A 16985-nucleotide genomic window follows, 5' to 3' on the forward strand; every position below is an offset into this window, starting at 1 on the left:
GCAGTGAATTCCGCGAGGCCGGGACCCGGAATGGCGTGCGTGGTGTGGGTTGCTGAGCTGAGCCGCAGGCTCGTTGCGACAGGTGGTGGGTTAGTGGTGGTGCAGATCACGGCCCACAGCTGGCCTAGCGCCCACGGGGGTGCCCTCTAGCCTAAAAGCTTGGCCAGATGGAGTGACATCATGGCCCTCCACTGCATGCCTCGTCACAACCTGGCAGCTCCGGTCCCGCGAAGTCCGCGACTGATTTATCTCGTGATCCTGCCTTCCTCGCAAACTCATTCCCTGGTGCAAGCATTCTTCAGATTTCCACTTCATTGCGATAGACTGTCACATCGGCTGCAAAAGTGCGCCGTCGCCATTCCCCGCTCGCTTCTCTTAATTGCCCTTCACAAGACAACTCGCGGCACTACATCTATTACACAGCCAACCCCGCAAGCTGCGACAGATACAAATTGGGGGTCCAGCAACCTCTCACGGCACCGGCCAGCAATTAATCACTTCCCCTTCGGCTCGCAACAGCAACCACACACAGCATAATGTCGTCGTCCCAAGGCATAACACCAAACTTCACCCCGAGCGACTATGTCAAGTTCTTTGGCGCCGGCGCCCTGGCTGCCACCCTGACACACGGAGTACGCACCCAACCACATCCCTCACTGCTCACCATGCCCAAGATCATGGCTAACACCCGTCCCCTTTCTCCCTTCTCCAGGCCGCGACACCCATCGACGTAGTCAAAACCCGGATCCAGGTCGACGACGCCATGAAGGGCCTGAACATGGTCCGCGCGGCGCGCACCATCGTCGCAAAGGAGGGCTCCTCGGCGCTGCTCACGGGCTTCGGCCCCACGGCGGTCGGCTACCTCGTCCAGGGCGGCGGCAAGTTCGCCGGCTACGAGTTCTTCAAGAAGAAGCTCATCGACCTCTCCGGCTCCACCGAGAAGGCCACCGAGCACCGCACCGCCATCTACCTGGGCGCCTCGGCGGCGGCCGAGTTCTTCGCCGACATTGCCCTGTGCCCGCTCGAGGCCACGCGCATCCGCCTCGTCAGCGAGCGCGGCTACGCGACAGGGCTGGTCCCCGGGTTCGCCCGCATGGCCCGCGAGGAAGGGTTCCGGGGCTTCTACTCGGGCTTCGTGCCCTTGCTGTTCAAGCAGGTCCCTTATGCCGTGGGCCAGTTCTCCGTGCACGAGGCCGCCGTCGAGTGGATCTACCGTGCCATGGGCCCCGAGAGGAAGGCCAAGCTCACGCACCTCGAGTCCACGGGTGTGGAGCTGTCCTCGGGCATCGTGGCCGGCGTGGCGGCCGCCGTGCTCTCCCATCCCGCCGACACGCTGCTGTCGGCCATGAACAAAGGTGCCGGCGACAAGACGCAGAGCTCGACGGCGAGGCTGTTTAGTCTCGCCAGGGAGTTTGGGCCGAAGCGGTTGCTGACCACCGGGCTCGGGCCGCGTGTGCTGATGACCTGTGGTCTGGTGTCTGGGCAGTTTGTCATCTACGCCCAGTGCAAGGCGCTTGTCGGTGCCCCGCCAGGCATCGAGATTCACAAGGAGGAAAAGTTGGATTAGACGTTCATTGTTTCTCTCTTATATAGACAGTTGTGCTTTTTGTCATGTTTGCTGGCGATGGCGTTACGGTAGAGCGAGCCAAAAAGACGAAATGCTATTAATACATTATCGCTGCCCACGTCTGAATCATGTTCTCCCTGCGTGGAATATCGTACACACCACGGTCATCGTATCCGCCCTTGGGAAGGCCAGATCCCCATCTTGTTCCAGAAAGCCCTCCCATCCAGGGCTCTCCCCACCGCAGAGGCGTCTCGCGGCAGTGCCCGCACGCCTTCCTCGACCATGAGCTCGCCCACCCACTTGAGCCGGACCCTCTGCGTCTCGACCTGCTCAGCCGACAGCTCTGCCGCCCTGGCCGGGGCCACGTCCGCCACTGCCCAGTCCTGCACCAGGTCCCACCAGTCGTACACGTGCATGTCGCACAGCAGCCACCGCTGCGACTTGGTGAAGTTGCGGTGCAGCGCGACCACCGCCCGGCTGACGTCCTCGCCGTGGATGACGTGCAGGGCGCCCTTGGCGCGCAGGTCCTCCTTGGACTTGATGACGCGATCGACCCAGTTGCGCGGCTGCCTCTGGGCCCCGTACAGCCCTGCGAGACTGAGCACGGCTGCGTCGATCTCGGGGATGGCCATGAGCTCGTCCTCGGCAATGGCGCGCGGGTTCTCCGTGTCGTAGGGCGAGGAGGAGTCCTGCCACGTCGGGGCGGGCCAGACGCTGGTGACGCCGAGCTGGATGAATTGGGGTCGTGTCCTTGTGCCTGACTGGGCTGCGCCATCGTCCTTTCTGGTGTCCAGGTACAGCTTGACCAGGCGTTCAGATGGGCCCTTGCCCTTGAGCGGGAAAGTGATCAGGATAGTCGTGGCATTGGAGAGTTTGGAAAAGGGGCGAGGGTCTGACGACTCGGGGTCAAACTTGAAGGCGATGGTTCCATCGTGGCCGGTAGTTGTGGTGGCGGCATGCTTGATGCCCTCACTCTTTAGCAGCGGAAGCAGAAACGTCGATGTCCAGCCTGCGCCGAGGACGAGAAGGTCGACCTTGTCAGGCTGTTCGTCGGTGAGATGCACGATCATGGTGGATCAATTGACGAACGAGGTGATCACAGAAGTGAGAAGACTCAATGGCTCGGTTGTCACATTCGTCACCGTGATATTGTAAGAGGATGGAAGACGTCAACCCGGTGCTGGTGGGGGGTGCGGGCGGTTGGAGATGCTTTTTTGGACCTCGCGGCCCCACTGCGGAGTGCTGGACTTGATGAGCCTTGTCGTTTGTCCATTGTGTCCAGTGGCTGGACTTCACAACTAGTCCTGCCACAAGCAAGGGAACATCGTCAAGTCATCGATAATTGCTTGCATGTTTTGGTGTTGCGAAATTTCAGGAATCCTGCAGCAAGGGGCCCGAGCGGCCCAAAGTCACCCAGATGTGCTCCTTTGGCACGCCGAAGCCTACCTAGAAGGTGCTAACGCTTAAATCCGGGCAGGCGGTCTTGGCGACAAGTCTGCCATCGCGACCGTCAGGCAACAGCACCGCAAAGTCCGCCACAGCTTCGCAACTCAAAGAATGTCAATTATTTTATGAGGTGGCCAGGTAACACAGGCGACGGAGGGAAGGACAGAGCAGCAATCAGTCGGATTTTTCCTCCCCCTTCACCTTGCTCAACCACACCACACCTGCCGCCATGGCCCCGGATATCCCCGTCCTGACCGTGCTCGACGCGGCCGCCTGGTCCAGATGGCTCGCGTCGGCCGGCCGCTCCTCCAGCGGCGTCTGGCTCACCCTGGCCAAGAAGAATGTTAGCAAGCCGACGTCCCTGACCTACGCCGCGGCGCTCGATGAAGCGCTCTGCCACGGATGGATCGACGGCCAGCGCCGCGGCGGCGACGACAAGACCTTTAGCCAGCGCTTCACCCCGCGCACGACAAAGAGCACCTGGTCGCAGCGCAACGTGGCCCATATTGCGCGGCTCGAGGCGCAGGGCCGCATTCAGGAACAGGGTCAATTGGCCATCAATGCGGCAAAGGCTGATGGGCGGTGGGACGCCGCGTACGCCGGGTCGGCCGATGCGGAGCTACCGAGGGAATTTCTGGAAGCTGTCGCGGCGGTGCCGGCGGCCCAGAGAGCTCTTGATGAAATCTCAAAGCAGGAGCGGTATGCAATCTACCACCGCCTCGTGATGCTAAAGACGGCGGCCGGTAGGGAGAAGCGGATCGCGGCGTTTGTGGAGGCGCTGGCGGGCGAGGGCGAGGACGAGGACGATGCTGTGCCGGCGGCTGTACCCAAAAAATTGGCAAAGGCGCCGCCAAACCCGCAAGAGAAGGTCTTGAAGAAAGCGAAGAAGGAAGGCTCGCAAGAAGGCCAAACGAGGAAGAGGAAAGCAAGCACAGCCCTCGCCGCAGAGGTGCCGGGTTCGCGGAGGTCAAGCAGGTTGGCGGCAGGGTCCGGGAACTTTGCCTAAGCTAATTGGCGGCTGGTCTTACCTTCCACTGCCTTCCGTTTCTTGAAAGATGCATAGCAGTGAATCACAGGTAGTGTTGACAGGTGGGGTTTTGTAATGTTTCGGGAAGCGCCTCCAATGCCTCTAATACCTCTAACGAATAGTCTTCAATGGAAGGCACAGTCGACGTGTGTGCTGGACCTTTTATAAGTCCAGCTCATCCAAGTGTTGCGGGACCCAGGAACTTGGAAGGGCCATTGGTCTACTTAGATGTCGCGCCATGCACTCAGAGTCGCAGTTCCCGGTGACAGCGATGAGCTGAATTCTTGAAAACAAGCAATCTCGAATTGAATGATAGAGAGGAAATGCCAAAGTCCGTTCAGATGTCCTCTGCACACGCAAATGGAGAATAGGCAGGTGCACGACGTGACTGCCAATTGAGATGTCCCACATCCCTGGGAACGGACCCACTTAAAAGTTGACGACAACAACGACGCGGCACGACGGCTTGCTTGTTCCTCCGTCTCAACAATTCGCACCATCGCAATCTTTGAGCAGCACATGTCGCCTTAACGCCCGGAGACTCTATCGATTAATCAATGGCGTGCCTGTCAGGCATCCGGTAGCACAAATGTGCTCACTGACGACGTAATCGTCTTCCTCTGTAAACAACCCTTACAAACATGACACCTCTCTCCCCCAGATCGTCAAAGCTGGCGAAACCCCCTCCGAAGCAAAAGAGTTCGGCCACGGACTGGCGTATCGTCGGGCTAGATCTCGAGCCATCAGACCTCCCTTCGCCAGCTAACCCTCAGCTCCGCACAATCCTCTTCGCACCTGCCTTCACTAGCAGAGATGCGGCCCAGACAGAGAGGTTTCGGACCAACGTGGCCGTCATCCTGCGCGCCTACGACTACTTTTTTGATCTCCAGGAGCTTCCGAACTTTTGGAGCCGACTGCGGACGGCTGTGAGCCCTTTATACAGCGCTGCGAACATGGATGCCGTGGTTAAGCGCTACGTCGCGGCCAGGCGTCGATTTGTCGAAGCCGCAGGTGGCTCGGCGAGAGCGGGGAAGGGACTAGATCTCGTCATCACGACTCTCGCAGACAAGCTGCATTCTAACTCACTGAGGAATCTTTGCAAAAGAAATCCCAAGGACCACCAATTTACTACTCGGGTAAACCTTTGGGCTAAGGATAGTAAAAACCTAGACACCTTGCTTGGCAGCCTCAGAGATCCGGCGACCAAGAAATGTGCTGCTATTAGCACAGATGTCGACAGATCCGAGTCAAAATCGTCTCCCAAAGCAGAAATGTCCAAGCAGGAATTACCGGACGTAGCGAAGTCGCCGTCAGACGGTGGCCAGTGGATTTCGCGATGGCTGCGGTCGACAGAGGCAGACGAAATAGCTCCTGGCGACGGTGCTTCGGCGATGGAGCCCTTCACGTCGCCCACAGTGGCTCCGATGAGCACGTGGGCCTTGAACAAGCCGCGGCCACATGGTGCTGGTCAGCTGTCCAAAGATGAGACACGCCTCCCCGCGACAGCTCGCGCAAAGAGGCCAGCCGCCCGTGACTTTATGTCACCAGACGACTCTAAGCGACGAGCAGTCGAGGCCTCCAGCCCATACTCGCCCCAGGATATTTCTGGCACGGCTGTCGACAGGGTATCCCGAAGATCTGCTAGTGTTGGCTCTTCCGATGCATATTCCCCGGCAAAGTCGTTTGCCAAGCCTCTCAACATGGAGGTCGAAGCTCCAGCCAGGAAATCAAAGACCAAAATCCTGAGAGATAATGCAGTTGCAGGCGAGGAAAACAGACATGGGGCGGAACTAGTGTCCGAGTCAAGCGAACTGGACAGCACCATGGCTGGCTCCGAACGACCAGGCATTGTCATTGGCGGGAAGACCGTACCAGCCGGGGGCACAAGCCTTTCGCCCGACGGAGGGCCTGCAGTGTTCCGAGACAGTGAAGAGTTGCAGCGTTTGCAGCAAGATCTACTGGGAAAGACGCAGCAGATCCAGCAGGTTCAGGGAGCGCTCAAGCTTGCCAACGATACTGCAGACGCATTACAGCAGAAAGTCATCGGCATGGGCGAAACAATTGCCCAGCTCGATCAAGAAAAGGCCATGCTGGCCAACGATCTCAAAATCACCAGGGACAAGCTCGCGACCGCAACAGCCATGGCGCCTGCTACCCCCACCACTACTGTCACGCAAGTGCCCACAGTCACGCCCGACACACAGCTGCAACTGAAGCAGTTTGCAGCACGGCGTGACTACAAAGGACTTCTGGCCCACATCGCAGCCAAGCTGCCGCAGATGGCCGATCCCATCGTGAGCAGTCTCCGGCAGGAAGCAGGCGACGAGCAGAGCGCGGCGTGGAAGGCACTCGAGCATGTCTGGATCGCGCTAGATTGGGCAGAGAAGCAGGCTACGCTCAGTGCGGAGAGTCTGTAGTGAGACGCTCTTGCGTGATCCATGGACTCTGTGTGAGGACATGATGGTGTCCATGGGTGTGCAGATGTAGAACAGGGCTACACAACACACTTTGATTTACAGGCAGCAATCTATGGAGTCGGGCGTTATTCTTTCTGTCTTTTTTTCCTTGAAAGACAACTTGTTGCTGCAGATTGATCTGGTTCTTGACTCTACCCGAGACCGGGTTTCCGGTTGGCTGCATTTGTACTCAGCCGGGAGATATGCCGAGCAATGACCACTAGGCAACCATTACATCTCGGGATGCGGCATTTCCTCTCACCGAGAGTCCTCGCCACTGCCTTCTTTCATTTTGGGCATGTCTTGACGGGGATTATACATTGGAAGCTCCAGGGGTACAGAGGTACAGAGGTCAAGCAGTCCCGTGGACCAAGGCTGATCGTGGTGACTACGCCTAACGTCTTCGGGCAATGTCCATATATTTTTCATGGCCAAACACACGTAGTGGTCATCGTGCTTGTCATTGTGTAAACTCGAACCCAAGTCAAGTCAGACTGCCTGGCATCTCGATTTATTCCACACGAGGTTCCCTCTCTCGAAAGCCCCATCTCCATGACTTCCTGTCCCAAACATCACGATAGGTGACGCCCATTCATAACTTCTGAGCAATCCTCCATTTCCTCTCCATCCAAACCCCCGACTAACCAAAAGTCCTCCCCCATCCCCCTTTTCTGCCTCTTCTTCCCTCCTACCTAGGTATCCCCTCCGCCCCCCCATCCCCTACAGGCCATGAGCGCGCAAACACCAAGAAAACAACATTTCTTTCTAACAAATGAAGCGGTAATCCGGGTGCGCGTCGCCAGTCCGCCCCTGGTCGATCCACAGCTGCCTCTCCTCCGGGGTGAGCGCCTCGCGGATGGCGTTCTGGCGGCGCAGGTACTTCCACTGGACAAACGCCAGGACGATGCACAGGGCGCCGCAGCCCAGCGAGGTGGACAGGCCGATGACGTAGCGCCCGTCTGGGGTGGTGTCCTTGAAGATCTGGGCGATCTGTTTTTGGAGGGGGTTGACACCTTGGTCAGTATCTCTGGCGTCGAAAGAGGATTGGATGGGCAAGGGAAAAGGGGGGGGGGGGGGGGGTTTGTATGATTACTTACCACGAGGCCGGCAGAGTTGCCGACCGTCATGTTGATGCCAATGGCCGTCGCGCGCTTGTAGTAGCCCGCGTGGCTGTTGAGCATCCAGACGTAGTTCATGCCAAGCATGATCTGTTTTTTGGCAAAGAAGGTTCGCTGTCAGCAGGCATACTTGGTTGTAGATCGGCGTCCACAGATAGGATCTGGACACACAGCCAGATTGTGCGGGCTGCCGCACAAACCAGTTCCGCTTGATATCTGATGATGCTCGGAATGTATCCCACAGGGCAAGCGAATTAAGAACTTACATAGATACCCGGCGTCACGATGAACGGGGCAAAGTAGAGCGCGCCCCTCGCCGTCATGGGCAGGCCAATCAACAGCGAATATCCAACGCAACACGTGACGGCACCCCCAATCATGAACGGGAAGCGCTTCTCGACTTTATCAGACCATATGGACAATGTGATGAAGATGGCCACGGCGACAAAGAAGATGGGCGCGGTGAGCAGCTGCGTGAGGACCGAGTCGAAACCAAAGCTCCGCACGAGCGCAGGCATGAAAGTCGACGTGCCAAACGACAGGATGTCCCCGAGGAATTGGACCATCGCGCTGGTCCAGATCTTGGGGTCCTTGAAGGTCTTGGCGACCTCGCGCTTGTCAAACGTCTCGTTGAGGCGCATGTACCTGTCGTGCTTGATCGTGCGCAGCCGCATGAGCTCCTTGTCTTCGGCGTTGAGGAACTTTGCGCTCTCGTAGTTGTCCGGCATCAGGGCCCACAGGAGGCAGCAGACTCCGATGCTGAGCACACCCTCCACAATGAAAAGCCAGCGCCAGCCAGAGAGGCCGTGGCGTCCATCGAGTTGCAAGAGTGCGTAGGCGAAGAGACCACCAAAGCCGCCGGAGAGACCGACAGACAGGTAAAGGTAGGCGAAACGGCGGGCTTGTTCGCGTGGTGTGTAGAATGTCCTGGACATGATGTTAGTCACTTCAGGCGATCCCAGGTTGACTTACAGATCTTACATCGATATGTAAGGAAGGGGAGGAACAACTCACGTCAGAGTAATGGCAAGGGCAGGGTACATGCCGGCCTCAAAGAGACCAGTGAGCAGCCGCGAAGCGTAGAGTTGGCCGGGAGTCTTCATGAAACCTGTGCCGAGACAGGTGACAGACCAGCCAAACATGAAGGTTGGCAGCAGTCGGCTTGGCCTCACCTTCTTGACAAGAAGGGCTCCTGGTAGCTCGAACGGGACGTATGTGACGTAGAAGAACAGGATTGCATCTATATGCCGTGTTAACGAGGATTCATCACTCAGGGTGCGGTTGTCGGATGGCCCAGTTTCGGGGAGTCAATTCCGACCAGGGGGGGAACAACTCACTTGCCAGTTGCTGCTTGGACATCCCCAACTCCTCCGGCATGCCAGCAATGGCTGCATTGCCAATGTTGCTGCGGTCGAGGTACGCCGACAAGAAGGAAAGGGTCAACAGGGGCACGAGGAAGAGGTCAATTTTCCAGAGCAGTTTGCGCTCCTTCTTGGGGTCAATGTAGATGTCATCTGGGTCGACTGGCGTCTTGTCCACGACGCGGACGCTCGTGTCGTCGGGGACGATGTCGACTTTCTTCTCCGTGTCGGCCATGTTGGAGCAGCTCAAGCCACAAGTGAGTGCGGTTGGTGGTGGGTTCAGACACAAAGACGGATGTAAGGGTCAGCAATGTAGATCATGCCGGCTCTTGTAGCGGAATGTCGTGCATGCTAGTTGCAGCTCATGGTCTGCGAAACATTATCTTTATCAGGTTGGACGGTGACAGCTCCATGATCGGGAGTCGGAGACTTTGCCGGGCGATATCGTGAGGAGCACTACGCCAAGACTACCGGGCCCTGAGGCACGATAGCCACTATCAGACATGATGGTTGAATATATCCCGGAAGGCCATTCGTGGTGCCGTGGTGCCGTGGGCGGATCCAGGGATCCGATAAGATGGCGCTGGGCCAGCTGGTATTCGAGGCAGCACGTCTATAATGGCATCTGACGGGGCTAGCTCATGTTCCATGGGGGAGGCGAATGATTCACTGGAGACGTCGAACTAAGACGGCTGATTGGGGCCCTTGGCAGTGCCGGCATTGTATAAACGACGCAGGCGAGTGGGCGTTTCCTGGGACATGTTGTCATGGGTGGCAGGCCAGTTGAGGGCCAGCAGAGCGATGGCAGATAGGATCGGGGACTAGACCGACGGGGCAGCTCCGGCAGAGGGACACCATGTTGTTGGCTCTGGTGTCCGATGGCTTGTGGAAGATGGGCTGTGGAAGCCGGCGTGTGTAGCGGGAGGGTGGACGGCGATATCATCAGTGGCGGACGGGGGCCGTCGGGTGGATCCCGCTCCACCCGATCTCTGGGGTAGCGCCCTGCTCGAGGTTGGCGGCGGCAGGGGCCTTATCATGGCTCACTGGTCTGCCTGCCTCTGTGGTCACCCGGTTGAGGGCTCCCTATCTCGCGCGTCCCTCATCGCTAAGCACAGAGACGAGAGCTCGAGTCGGGATCTTGACGGCAAGCCGGAGGCTGGCTGGCTGGCTGCCCGTCCACGGAAGCACCATCCGATGATCTGCACAGCGCGTGTCACGCTGTCCCGTCGTCCTAAAGAGTCTCGCAGGGGCCCGGCCTCCCGCTTGTCGTGATAAAGTTTGAGGGTCGCCCACTGCGCAGTGCCGGCCATGCTGGTCGTCCCCAAGCCCTCGGTGGCCCTTGGCGATGAGCTTGACGGCTGAAGTGGCTGGCGGGAAGGGACGAGCGGAGACGAGGTCGGCGTCCGGAGTCAAGACTGCCCAGCCTGAGGCAGGTCTGCGGAGTGCGGAGTTAAATCCCTCCACTCCATGGGGAAGGTCCCTTCGGTGTACAAGGTTGCGTTGGTGGTCCGGGCAGCAGCAGCAGCAACAACAACAACACACGTAGAAAGGCTATTTTGCAGTCTCGTCTCACAATGGCATAGTAATCTCCAGGTGACCTGCTCGTCGCAACTCAGCTGCATCATTTTCCCTGCATTCGCTGGCACGAAGCAGTGACAGATATCCTGTCGACATGCACCTCTCCTTCACAGCACTGGCTGCTCTTGCAGCTTCGCCCACCGTCGTGGGCCACCTCGTCATGCCTTCCAGCCACCGCAGCGGTCCTCTGCAGCCTGAAAACCTCGGTTGGGTCTTTGCTCGTGATATCCAGGTCCAAGACGACGTGGTTCCGCCGTTCCTGCCGCGGCAGCAGAAGCCACTCAGCAAACCGTCCACAGCCTATGCCACACCCGGCAGGTTCACCGTCAGCGAGCAGACAGAGGACATATGCAATGCTGGCGGTCGCCAGTGGACGGGCTGGGTCGATGTGTCTCCAGAGAAGAGCCTCTTCTTTTGTAAGCCATGGTCATGCCTCGCACACCGGAGATGCTCTGCTGATAGCTTGTACAGGGTTCTTTGAGAGTCGTGACGATCCCGCCAACGATCCTGTGACCGTCTGGCTCAATGGGTGAGTTGGCCCTGTCCACTATCACCCATCTTAAATCCGGCTGACTCCAACCATAGTGGCCCTGGGGGTTCTTCCATGATGGGCCTCTTCTCTGAGATTGGCCCTTGCCTGGTTGAGGAGGAGGGTGGCGAGACCGTCAGGAACGAGCACAGCTGGACAAATTTTGCAAATGTACTCTTCATCGAGTGAGTGGCACAAACGCAACCAACTGCTCAGAGGACCCCTCCATCCTGACTTCTCTACAGCCAGCCTGCCGGTGTTGGCTTCTCCCGCGTCCGTAATGGCACCGTCGGCGGTCCAGACAACGAGCTCGAGGCCGCGCAAGACTTTGATCGCTTCCTACACATCTTCTTCACGGAAGTTTTCCCACAGTTCTCCCATCAGCCCTTCCACATTTCCGGCGAGTCCTTTGCGGGTCGCTACGTGCCCGGATTTGTCGACTACATCACGAAGCAGCAAAAGCGCGGCATGCCCGGCACGTTCGCCTCCAAGATCGAGTCAATCATCCTGGTCGACGCCGTCATTGACATCATCCGGTCCGGCGCGATTGGGCTGTACGACCACATGTGCCGCTTCAACGCGGACGGAACCAACGTCGTGCGGACAGGGTTCAACGCCTCGACGTGCCGCGAAATTGAAATTGCCGTTCCCGAATGTGACAAGCTGCAGGCTCTCTGCGTCAACACGCTTGACGCTAACCTGTGCAAGTACTCCCATGGCTTCTGCGGGTTTTATATAGACAGCCGTCTGGACCCTCACGATGACGGCGGGCGGTACCTGTACGACGACCGGCTCATATGCGAGGGGGAGCAGCCCCTATGTGGCGTCACGCACTACGACTCGTATCTGAATAGGGAGAAGGTGCAGAAGGCGTTGGGCATCGAGGGCAGGCATTGGAACTACACCTCCATCAACCTTGATATGAACTCGCGCTGGGCGTCCAGTGGCAGCATGTTTGTGCCAAGTTGGCGCGAGACGAGCTACATCCTAGACGAGACGGAGACGCGGATCCTGGCGGTGAACGGGAACAATGATATCATCGTGTAAGTTCCCGCGGCCCTGTTGACGATATTTGCCGTGGCCGTCGACTTTTTGCTGACATTGGGCGCACTCACTTCAGGAACACCGAAGGGCAGAAGCGGGTTTATGACTCAATTCCCTGGACGCACCAGGCCAAGTATCGCATGACCAAGTTTGCGGACTGGTTCTGGCTCGAGACTTCTGCGGGGGAGGCCGGTGGCTCCGCGAGCAAGACGCACAAGGGTGGTGAGTTCAAGTCCGTCGGGAGGAAGCTTGCGTTTGCGTCCGTCGACGAGGCTGGACACACGTCGCCGGGTGACCAGAAGGAGGCTGTGGGGTTCTTGGTTAAGTGCTGGTTTGGCAAGGCCGGCAAGGAGGAAGGTTGTCCTGTATGAGGACAGCTGTGGATGTGGCGGGCCCTCGGGACAACTTATAAAAAGCGAGCCCTTGAACTGCTGCTCAAAATGCTTAGCTGTTATCAGTCTCCCAACCTCTGAACCTCTGGACCTCTGAACCCTCTGAGCCCCTGGAGCTCTGGCTCTCTAGCTCTTGGACCGTCTGAACCCGGTATTCCCTGGATGAGCACAGTCTGGACACAAATCAATGCTCCCTCAGAGTCGTAGACTACTGATAATTCCAAGCCCTCAGAGACTGAAATCAGTAATCCAGACTGCCGGATGCTTTCAGAGTCATGAGCTTGCACGTGGGCTGCAGGCGCCCGCCCAGCCCCATTCGCCAAGCCTGCGTGGGACTGCCTCTTTCGGCAACACCCGTCCGGCATCGGGGGCGGAGCTACGTAAAGGCACAGCCGGTCGGCGTACAACTAGCGCCACGGCGGCACGCTTTGTGCATACTGGATGTGTGTGTGTGAGTGCATGTGTGACTTGTTTGCTAATTAGTCCCGGGGCAAAGTTGCTTATCACCAACAATCTTGCAACCCCTCCCTCAACACCGGATCTGTGAAATGACACAACTTGCCAGTACCACACAGATGGTCCCATGAGGCGATGACATAAAGAGTGTGGTTCTATCGATTCCTTAACTGCCAAAACTCAGCTCTCCCCCTCTTTTGTCATTTCCCCCTTCCTCGATTGTGGTGGTTGTCATCTAGCCCTCTCCGTCCCAGAGTGAGTGCATCGCTCGCTCGCTCGCTCGATTCCTGCTTGAAATGGCACAGCGAGCCATGTCCACCACCTTCTTCCTCCCCTCGCCCTTGATGGCTGGGCTGGTCGTGCTCGGTGCCATCGGGCTCGGCGTGGCTGCGGCTTGTCCCTCGATGTTCCGAGGCAGACATCCCATCTTTGGACTCGGGGATATCATGATTGGTGGTGGGCGCGAGACCAAGACCGGGAAGGGCTCGGGGACTGTAAGTTTCTTCACTTTTTGGTTGATGGCAGGATCTTTCGGGGTTTTCTTTTTTCCGTTACCAGAGTGGTTTTCTCTGGATGCTAGAGTTTCCACCAGACAGCGTGCAAACAAGGAGGCGGGCATTAGCAATGCTCTGTTTTTCTTTTTTGTTCTGCAGCACTGACTTTAACCGCGCGCTGGACTGGTCTGGTAGGCAAACAATGCGGAGGACCAGGATGGCGAGGCTGAGCATCAACACCCCAAGATAGAACCCGTCACGGAGAAGTTCAGGTGGCAGGACACGGCACCGCTCAAGCTCCGGCCCTTCAAGCCGACGTACTTTATCACGATGGGTAAGTCTCGCAACACAGACACACACACACATACACACACATGGCGCTTCTCTGCGACATGCCCGAATGGCGAACAGCAATTATTCATGCTTTCTTCCCCGTCTCCGAAACCCAACCTCCCGAATCTCCTTTCAGAAAAGATATGCCACTTTTCACCAACATCCGTATCTCTATATCTAAACGTTTAGAAAGAAATCACTGACAAAATACTCGTTTGCGCCGTCAAAGCCCTGCGCTCGGCCACCCCCTCGGACCTGATAATAATGGACAGCAACTACACCCAGCGCATCCAGGACCGGAGGCAGGTCATCGAAGACCACGCGGACCACGTGCTGGGCTGCATCCCGGGCCCTTCAGGCCCCCACGATGAGCAGCACCATGCCCTGTACAACGGCAGCGTGGGCGGCGTGGAGTCTGTCCGGGAGCTGTATGCGTATCTGCTCGGCAACTACCTGCCGCAGCGATATCCCACGCTTTTTGCCGTCGAGGAGGAAGAGGAGGGGGCGGAAGTGGTGGGAGAAAGCTGTTCAACGAATGCTGGCGGCCCCCTTGAGGTTGGGCACGAGGAGGGTGCTGCTGTAGACAGGACTGCGCGGGAGGAAGACGTGAGCACCAGCAGCAGCGGACGCCAGACGAAGATAATGACAACAACGAGAATCTTCCACAACAAGATCACAGGCGCCAGGTTCCCCGCGGAACTCCCACCCCTCGCACCAACCGACACCAAGGCCGCGATCGAGGCACTCAAGATCCTCGGGGAGACCGTCGAGGACGACCTGCTGCTTCTCCAGCAGGACCCTTCTTCTTCTTCTTCTCCTTCTCCTTCTCCTTTACCGCCCGCGGGCAGCGGCAGCAGCGGCACTAGAGACAATGCAGGCGGAGAGAGTGCCCCGGGGGCCGGCCTGCACAGACTCGTCGCCACAATAACTTGCAACCCGTCCGGCTTCGACCCGGCCGAGAAGATGGGCAAGGTGCTGCGCGAGATCCACGCGCCCGTGCCGTCATACAGCAAGATCGAGCGCAGCATGGAGCGCTTCTTCTCGAGGCTGGAGGTCGGCAAGAGTTCTTGTCGGGTTAATGTGAGTTATAATTTTTTCTTTTCTCTATTGTTCTGATATTTCTTTTTGATAGGCGTGTTTTGTATGAAAGGACCCGGGTGGTTGGGACGAAGTGCTCTCTTTTGCTCTTTCTGTCTCTCTGCGGTTTTGTCTGGAGAGAAATAATGACTGATGTATCAACGCTGCGGCGCGTGCGTGATATCTGAAGTGGAGCATCACGACGAATCCTGTCCTGTTCAACCTCGCGAGCAACCACATCAAGGAGGGCCAGCAGGTCGACGAGGACGAGGAAATTGACGTGACCAAGGCAAGTCCTCTCTTTTACCTCAAACATGAGATGAACAACCAGTTCCAGCCGCCCAGAATACCATTGTGTGAACCTCGACCAAGCTCGAGGCTTCAAACTTCACTCCAGTCCCGCACCAGACTCCACAACCGCCAGCGATCTATACTGAGCATCAAGAGCAACGACCTGGTCCGAGCCCTTGGTCCTCCAGATTACCCGTGGCCAAGATTCATCCAGCTTTTTTTTTTTTTTTTTTTTTTTGACGATGGGCTAATCCGGGGCAGCAAAAAACAGGCATTTCTCCGCTGCGAACTGCAAACCACGACCCGCCTGCCGCGTACCCGGGCCGTCCTCTTCTCCTTCAAGACCTTCATGTACCCGTTACCCGAGCTGCGCGACGAGGGGATCGGCCCGGAGCTCGCGGACGCCATCGAGGGCCTGCGCGCAGGCAACGCCCCCGGGATGTGGGTGTACAAAGGTGCCGTGCGGTACGTTTTTCCTTCCCTGTTTACTTTTCTTTCATCTTTTATCTAAGAACCGCCTCGCCCTCCTATTCCTCTGTTCTGGTTGTTTTACTTGTCGTGGGCTTTACTGCATGCACCGGGAAAACTTATGGCTATATGTGGATATCTTTGTACTCTCTTCTTTTGCCTGAGGTGGTTGCTGACGCTGTGCCTGAGAGGATTAGGTGGGCGGAGCCAGTCTGCGAATATCTGAGATCGTAGGCTATTGTTGGGGATTTCTCTCGTGGTGGATAGAGTACCCACATGGAGTATCTCATCACGCCAAGGACGACTGCTTTATAAAGGAGGTGGAGGCCTGCAGAAGAAGACTCAGGCTATGTATGTTGGTATTCGGACAACGATATACTGTAGTGAGATGCATGTCTTTGAAAGATCACGGCATGATGCGCTAAGGGTTTGATCATGGAATCTTACGGATTAGTAGTTAAGGTGTGATATTCAATTTTCACCGTGAAAATGCGTGAAAATACCACTACGCAAGATACATACGCACTTTCAGCTGGAGTCTGCTTGGAGTGTCCGGGGTGAGCGCCACAGACGCGTGCAGACAATGAGAAGCGAGCAGCTCAGCAGGGAGGACTAGAAGGCAGGCCGGGGCTCAATCGATCCCAAAGTTGGAAAACACGGAAAACCAGGCACGCACAGGGTGGCCATCCACCGAGCTTTGGCTACTGGCAAACGCTTTCTCGATTTGCTCAACACAGCAAAGCTAGCTTGCGCATATTGTTTCTTTTTTCTGACACGCCCAGTTATGGAATGGCAGGAAGAGATGCGGGTCTGTGAGTGGTAATTTTACCCCAGATCTCACGACCACTATCGAGAGGCTGGTCCGGAATGCGCGGGCCAAGTAGTGCAAGTGGCATAGTAGAAGATTTCCAAGGTTGTGTTGTATCACCAAGGGTCTGTCTGGATAAGTCTCACGTCAGATGCAGGCCCTAGCATTTGCTTTCCGTGACCCGGATCATGCAAAGTGGATTCCAGCCCGTACGCTGAACGTATGCTCGCAGATCTTTCTCGGTTGCTCGCAAGATTCGAGCTCCACGGACCATCCTGCTAACGTTGTGTGCGCCTAGGCAATGGTAGTCCCAAGCGTGGCGGAGGGACGGATTCGAGATTCAGCCTAGGCTGGGCAGACGTGGTCTTGGCAGGCTGCTATAAAAAGGGCATGGGGAAATTGGATGCTCAGCACCTGACCAGGATCTGTTGCTCCAGGCGGCCCTTGTATGCAAGTCTATAGGAGTCCTGATAACAGGCTCACCACCGGGCAGCGTACCCTGCAGGCTGCTGGCTTCGTGTTTAGACAATGCTCCCCTAT

At 57.3% G+C, this 16985-nt stretch overlaps 7 protein-coding genes across 7 annotated transcripts; 5 read left to right on the forward strand and 2 right to left on the reverse strand.

Annotated features, from left to right (window-relative positions):
* Positions 1 to 536: 536 nt before the first annotated feature.
* Positions 537 to 1567, forward strand: B0I36DRAFT_246450 (mitochondrial carrier domain-containing protein; the record flags this gene model as incomplete). The annotated part of the gene is made up of 2 exons (XM_046150232.1): positions 537 to 632; positions 713 to 1567. 2 exons carry the CDS (start codon positions 537 to 539, stop codon positions 1565 to 1567), a joined length of 951 nt encoding a protein of 316 aa, XP_046010177.1.
* Positions 1568 to 1731: 164 nt separating this feature from the next.
* Positions 1732 to 2637, reverse strand: B0I36DRAFT_364589 (uncharacterized protein; the record flags this gene model as incomplete). The annotated part of the gene is made up of 1 exon (XM_046158990.1): positions 1732 to 2637. The coding sequence occupies one exon, from the start codon at positions 2635 to 2637 to the stop codon at positions 1732 to 1734; it is 906 nt and encodes a 301-aa protein (XP_046010178.1).
* Positions 2638 to 2919: 282 nt separating this feature from the next.
* On the forward strand, positions 2920 to 4387 carry B0I36DRAFT_326989 (uncharacterized protein). Its single transcript, XM_046154413.1, has one exon. It carries the CDS (start codon positions 3243 to 3245, stop codon positions 4017 to 4019), a length of 777 nt encoding a protein of 258 aa, XP_046010179.1. The 5' UTR covers positions 2920 to 3242; the 3' UTR covers positions 4020 to 4387.
* A 294-nt stretch (positions 4388 to 4681) lies between these two features.
* B0I36DRAFT_350919 (uncharacterized protein) lies at positions 4682 to 6457 on the forward strand (the record flags this gene model as incomplete). The annotated part of the gene is made up of 1 exon (XM_046156962.1): positions 4682 to 6457. The coding sequence occupies one exon, from the start codon at positions 4682 to 4684 to the stop codon at positions 6455 to 6457; it is 1776 nt and encodes a 591-aa protein (XP_046010180.1).
* Positions 6458 to 7202: 745 nt separating this feature from the next.
* B0I36DRAFT_138011 (major facilitator superfamily domain-containing protein) lies at positions 7203 to 9634 on the reverse strand. The gene is made up of 5 exons (XM_046148319.1): positions 8952 to 9634; positions 8629 to 8854; positions 7881 to 8541; positions 7594 to 7704; positions 7203 to 7486 (listed from the first exon to the last, which is right to left on the reverse strand). The coding sequence occupies exons 1-5, from the start codon at positions 9208 to 9210 to the stop codon at positions 7262 to 7264; spliced, it is 1482 nt and encodes a 493-aa protein (XP_046010181.1). The 5' UTR covers positions 9211 to 9634; the 3' UTR covers positions 7203 to 7261.
* An 887-nt stretch (positions 9635 to 10521) lies between these two features.
* On the forward strand, positions 10522 to 12731 carry B0I36DRAFT_326993 (Alpha/Beta hydrolase protein). Its single transcript, XM_046154414.1, has 5 exons — positions 10522 to 10969; positions 11025 to 11082; positions 11139 to 11267; positions 11328 to 12125; positions 12203 to 12731. Exons 1-5 carry the CDS (start codon positions 10648 to 10650, stop codon positions 12495 to 12497), a joined length of 1602 nt encoding a protein of 533 aa, XP_046010182.1. The 5' UTR covers positions 10522 to 10647; the 3' UTR covers positions 12498 to 12731.
* Positions 12732 to 13950: 1219 nt separating this feature from the next.
* B0I36DRAFT_138045 (uncharacterized protein) lies at positions 13951 to 16125 on the forward strand. Its single transcript, XM_046148320.1, has 4 exons — positions 13951 to 14881; positions 15069 to 15167; positions 15441 to 15634; positions 15835 to 16125. Exons 1-4 carry the CDS (start codon positions 14066 to 14068, stop codon positions 15869 to 15871), a joined length of 1146 nt encoding a protein of 381 aa, XP_046010183.1. The 5' UTR covers positions 13951 to 14065; the 3' UTR covers positions 15872 to 16125.
* Positions 16126 to 16985: the final 860 nt, after the last annotated feature.

This window comes from Microdochium trichocladiopsis (genome assembly GCF_020744255.1).
Source record: "Microdochium trichocladiopsis strain MPI-CAGE-CH-0230 chromosome Unknown B0I36scaffold_7, whole genome shotgun sequence".
Lineage (NCBI taxonomy): Eukaryota > Fungi > Ascomycota > Sordariomycetes > Xylariales > Microdochiaceae > Microdochium > Microdochium trichocladiopsis.

Coding starts and splice junctions, on each gene's coding strand:
- B0I36DRAFT_326989 (XM_046154413.1), top strand. CDS start 3,243: ATGGCCCCGGATATCCCCGTCCTGACCGTGCTCGACGCGGCCGCCTGG.
- B0I36DRAFT_138011 (XM_046148319.1), bottom strand. CDS start 9,210: ATGGCCGACACGGAGAAGAAAGTCGACATCGTCCCCGACGACACGAGC. Junction 7,705..7,880: donor TCGTGACGCCGGGTATCTAT/GTAAGTTCTTAA, acceptor GCCAAAAAACAG/ATCATGCTTGGCATGAACTA. Junction 7,487..7,593: donor GCAACTCTGCCGGCCTCGTG/GTAAGTAATCAT, acceptor CTCCAAAAACAG/ATCGCCCAGATCTTCAAGGA.
- B0I36DRAFT_326993 (XM_046154414.1), top strand. CDS start 10,648: ATGCACCTCTCCTTCACAGCACTGGCTGCTCTTGCAGCTTCGCCCACC. Junction 11,268..11,327: donor GCAAATGTACTCTTCATCGA/GTGAGTGGCACA, acceptor ACTTCTCTACAG/CCAGCCTGCCGGTGTTGGCT. Junction 12,126..12,202: donor GGGAACAATGATATCATCGT/GTAAGTTCCCGC, acceptor CACTCACTTCAG/GAACACCGAAGGGCAGAAGC.
- B0I36DRAFT_138045 (XM_046148320.1), top strand. CDS start 14,066: ATGGACAGCAACTACACCCAGCGCATCCAGGACCGGAGGCAGGTCATC. Junction 14,882..15,068: donor AGAGTTCTTGTCGGGTTAAT/GTGAGTTATAAT, acceptor TGATATCTGAAG/TGGAGCATCACGACGAATCC. Junction 15,635..15,834: donor GTGTACAAAGGTGCCGTGCG/GTACGTTTTTCC, acceptor TGAGAGGATTAG/GTGGGCGGAGCCAGTCTGCG.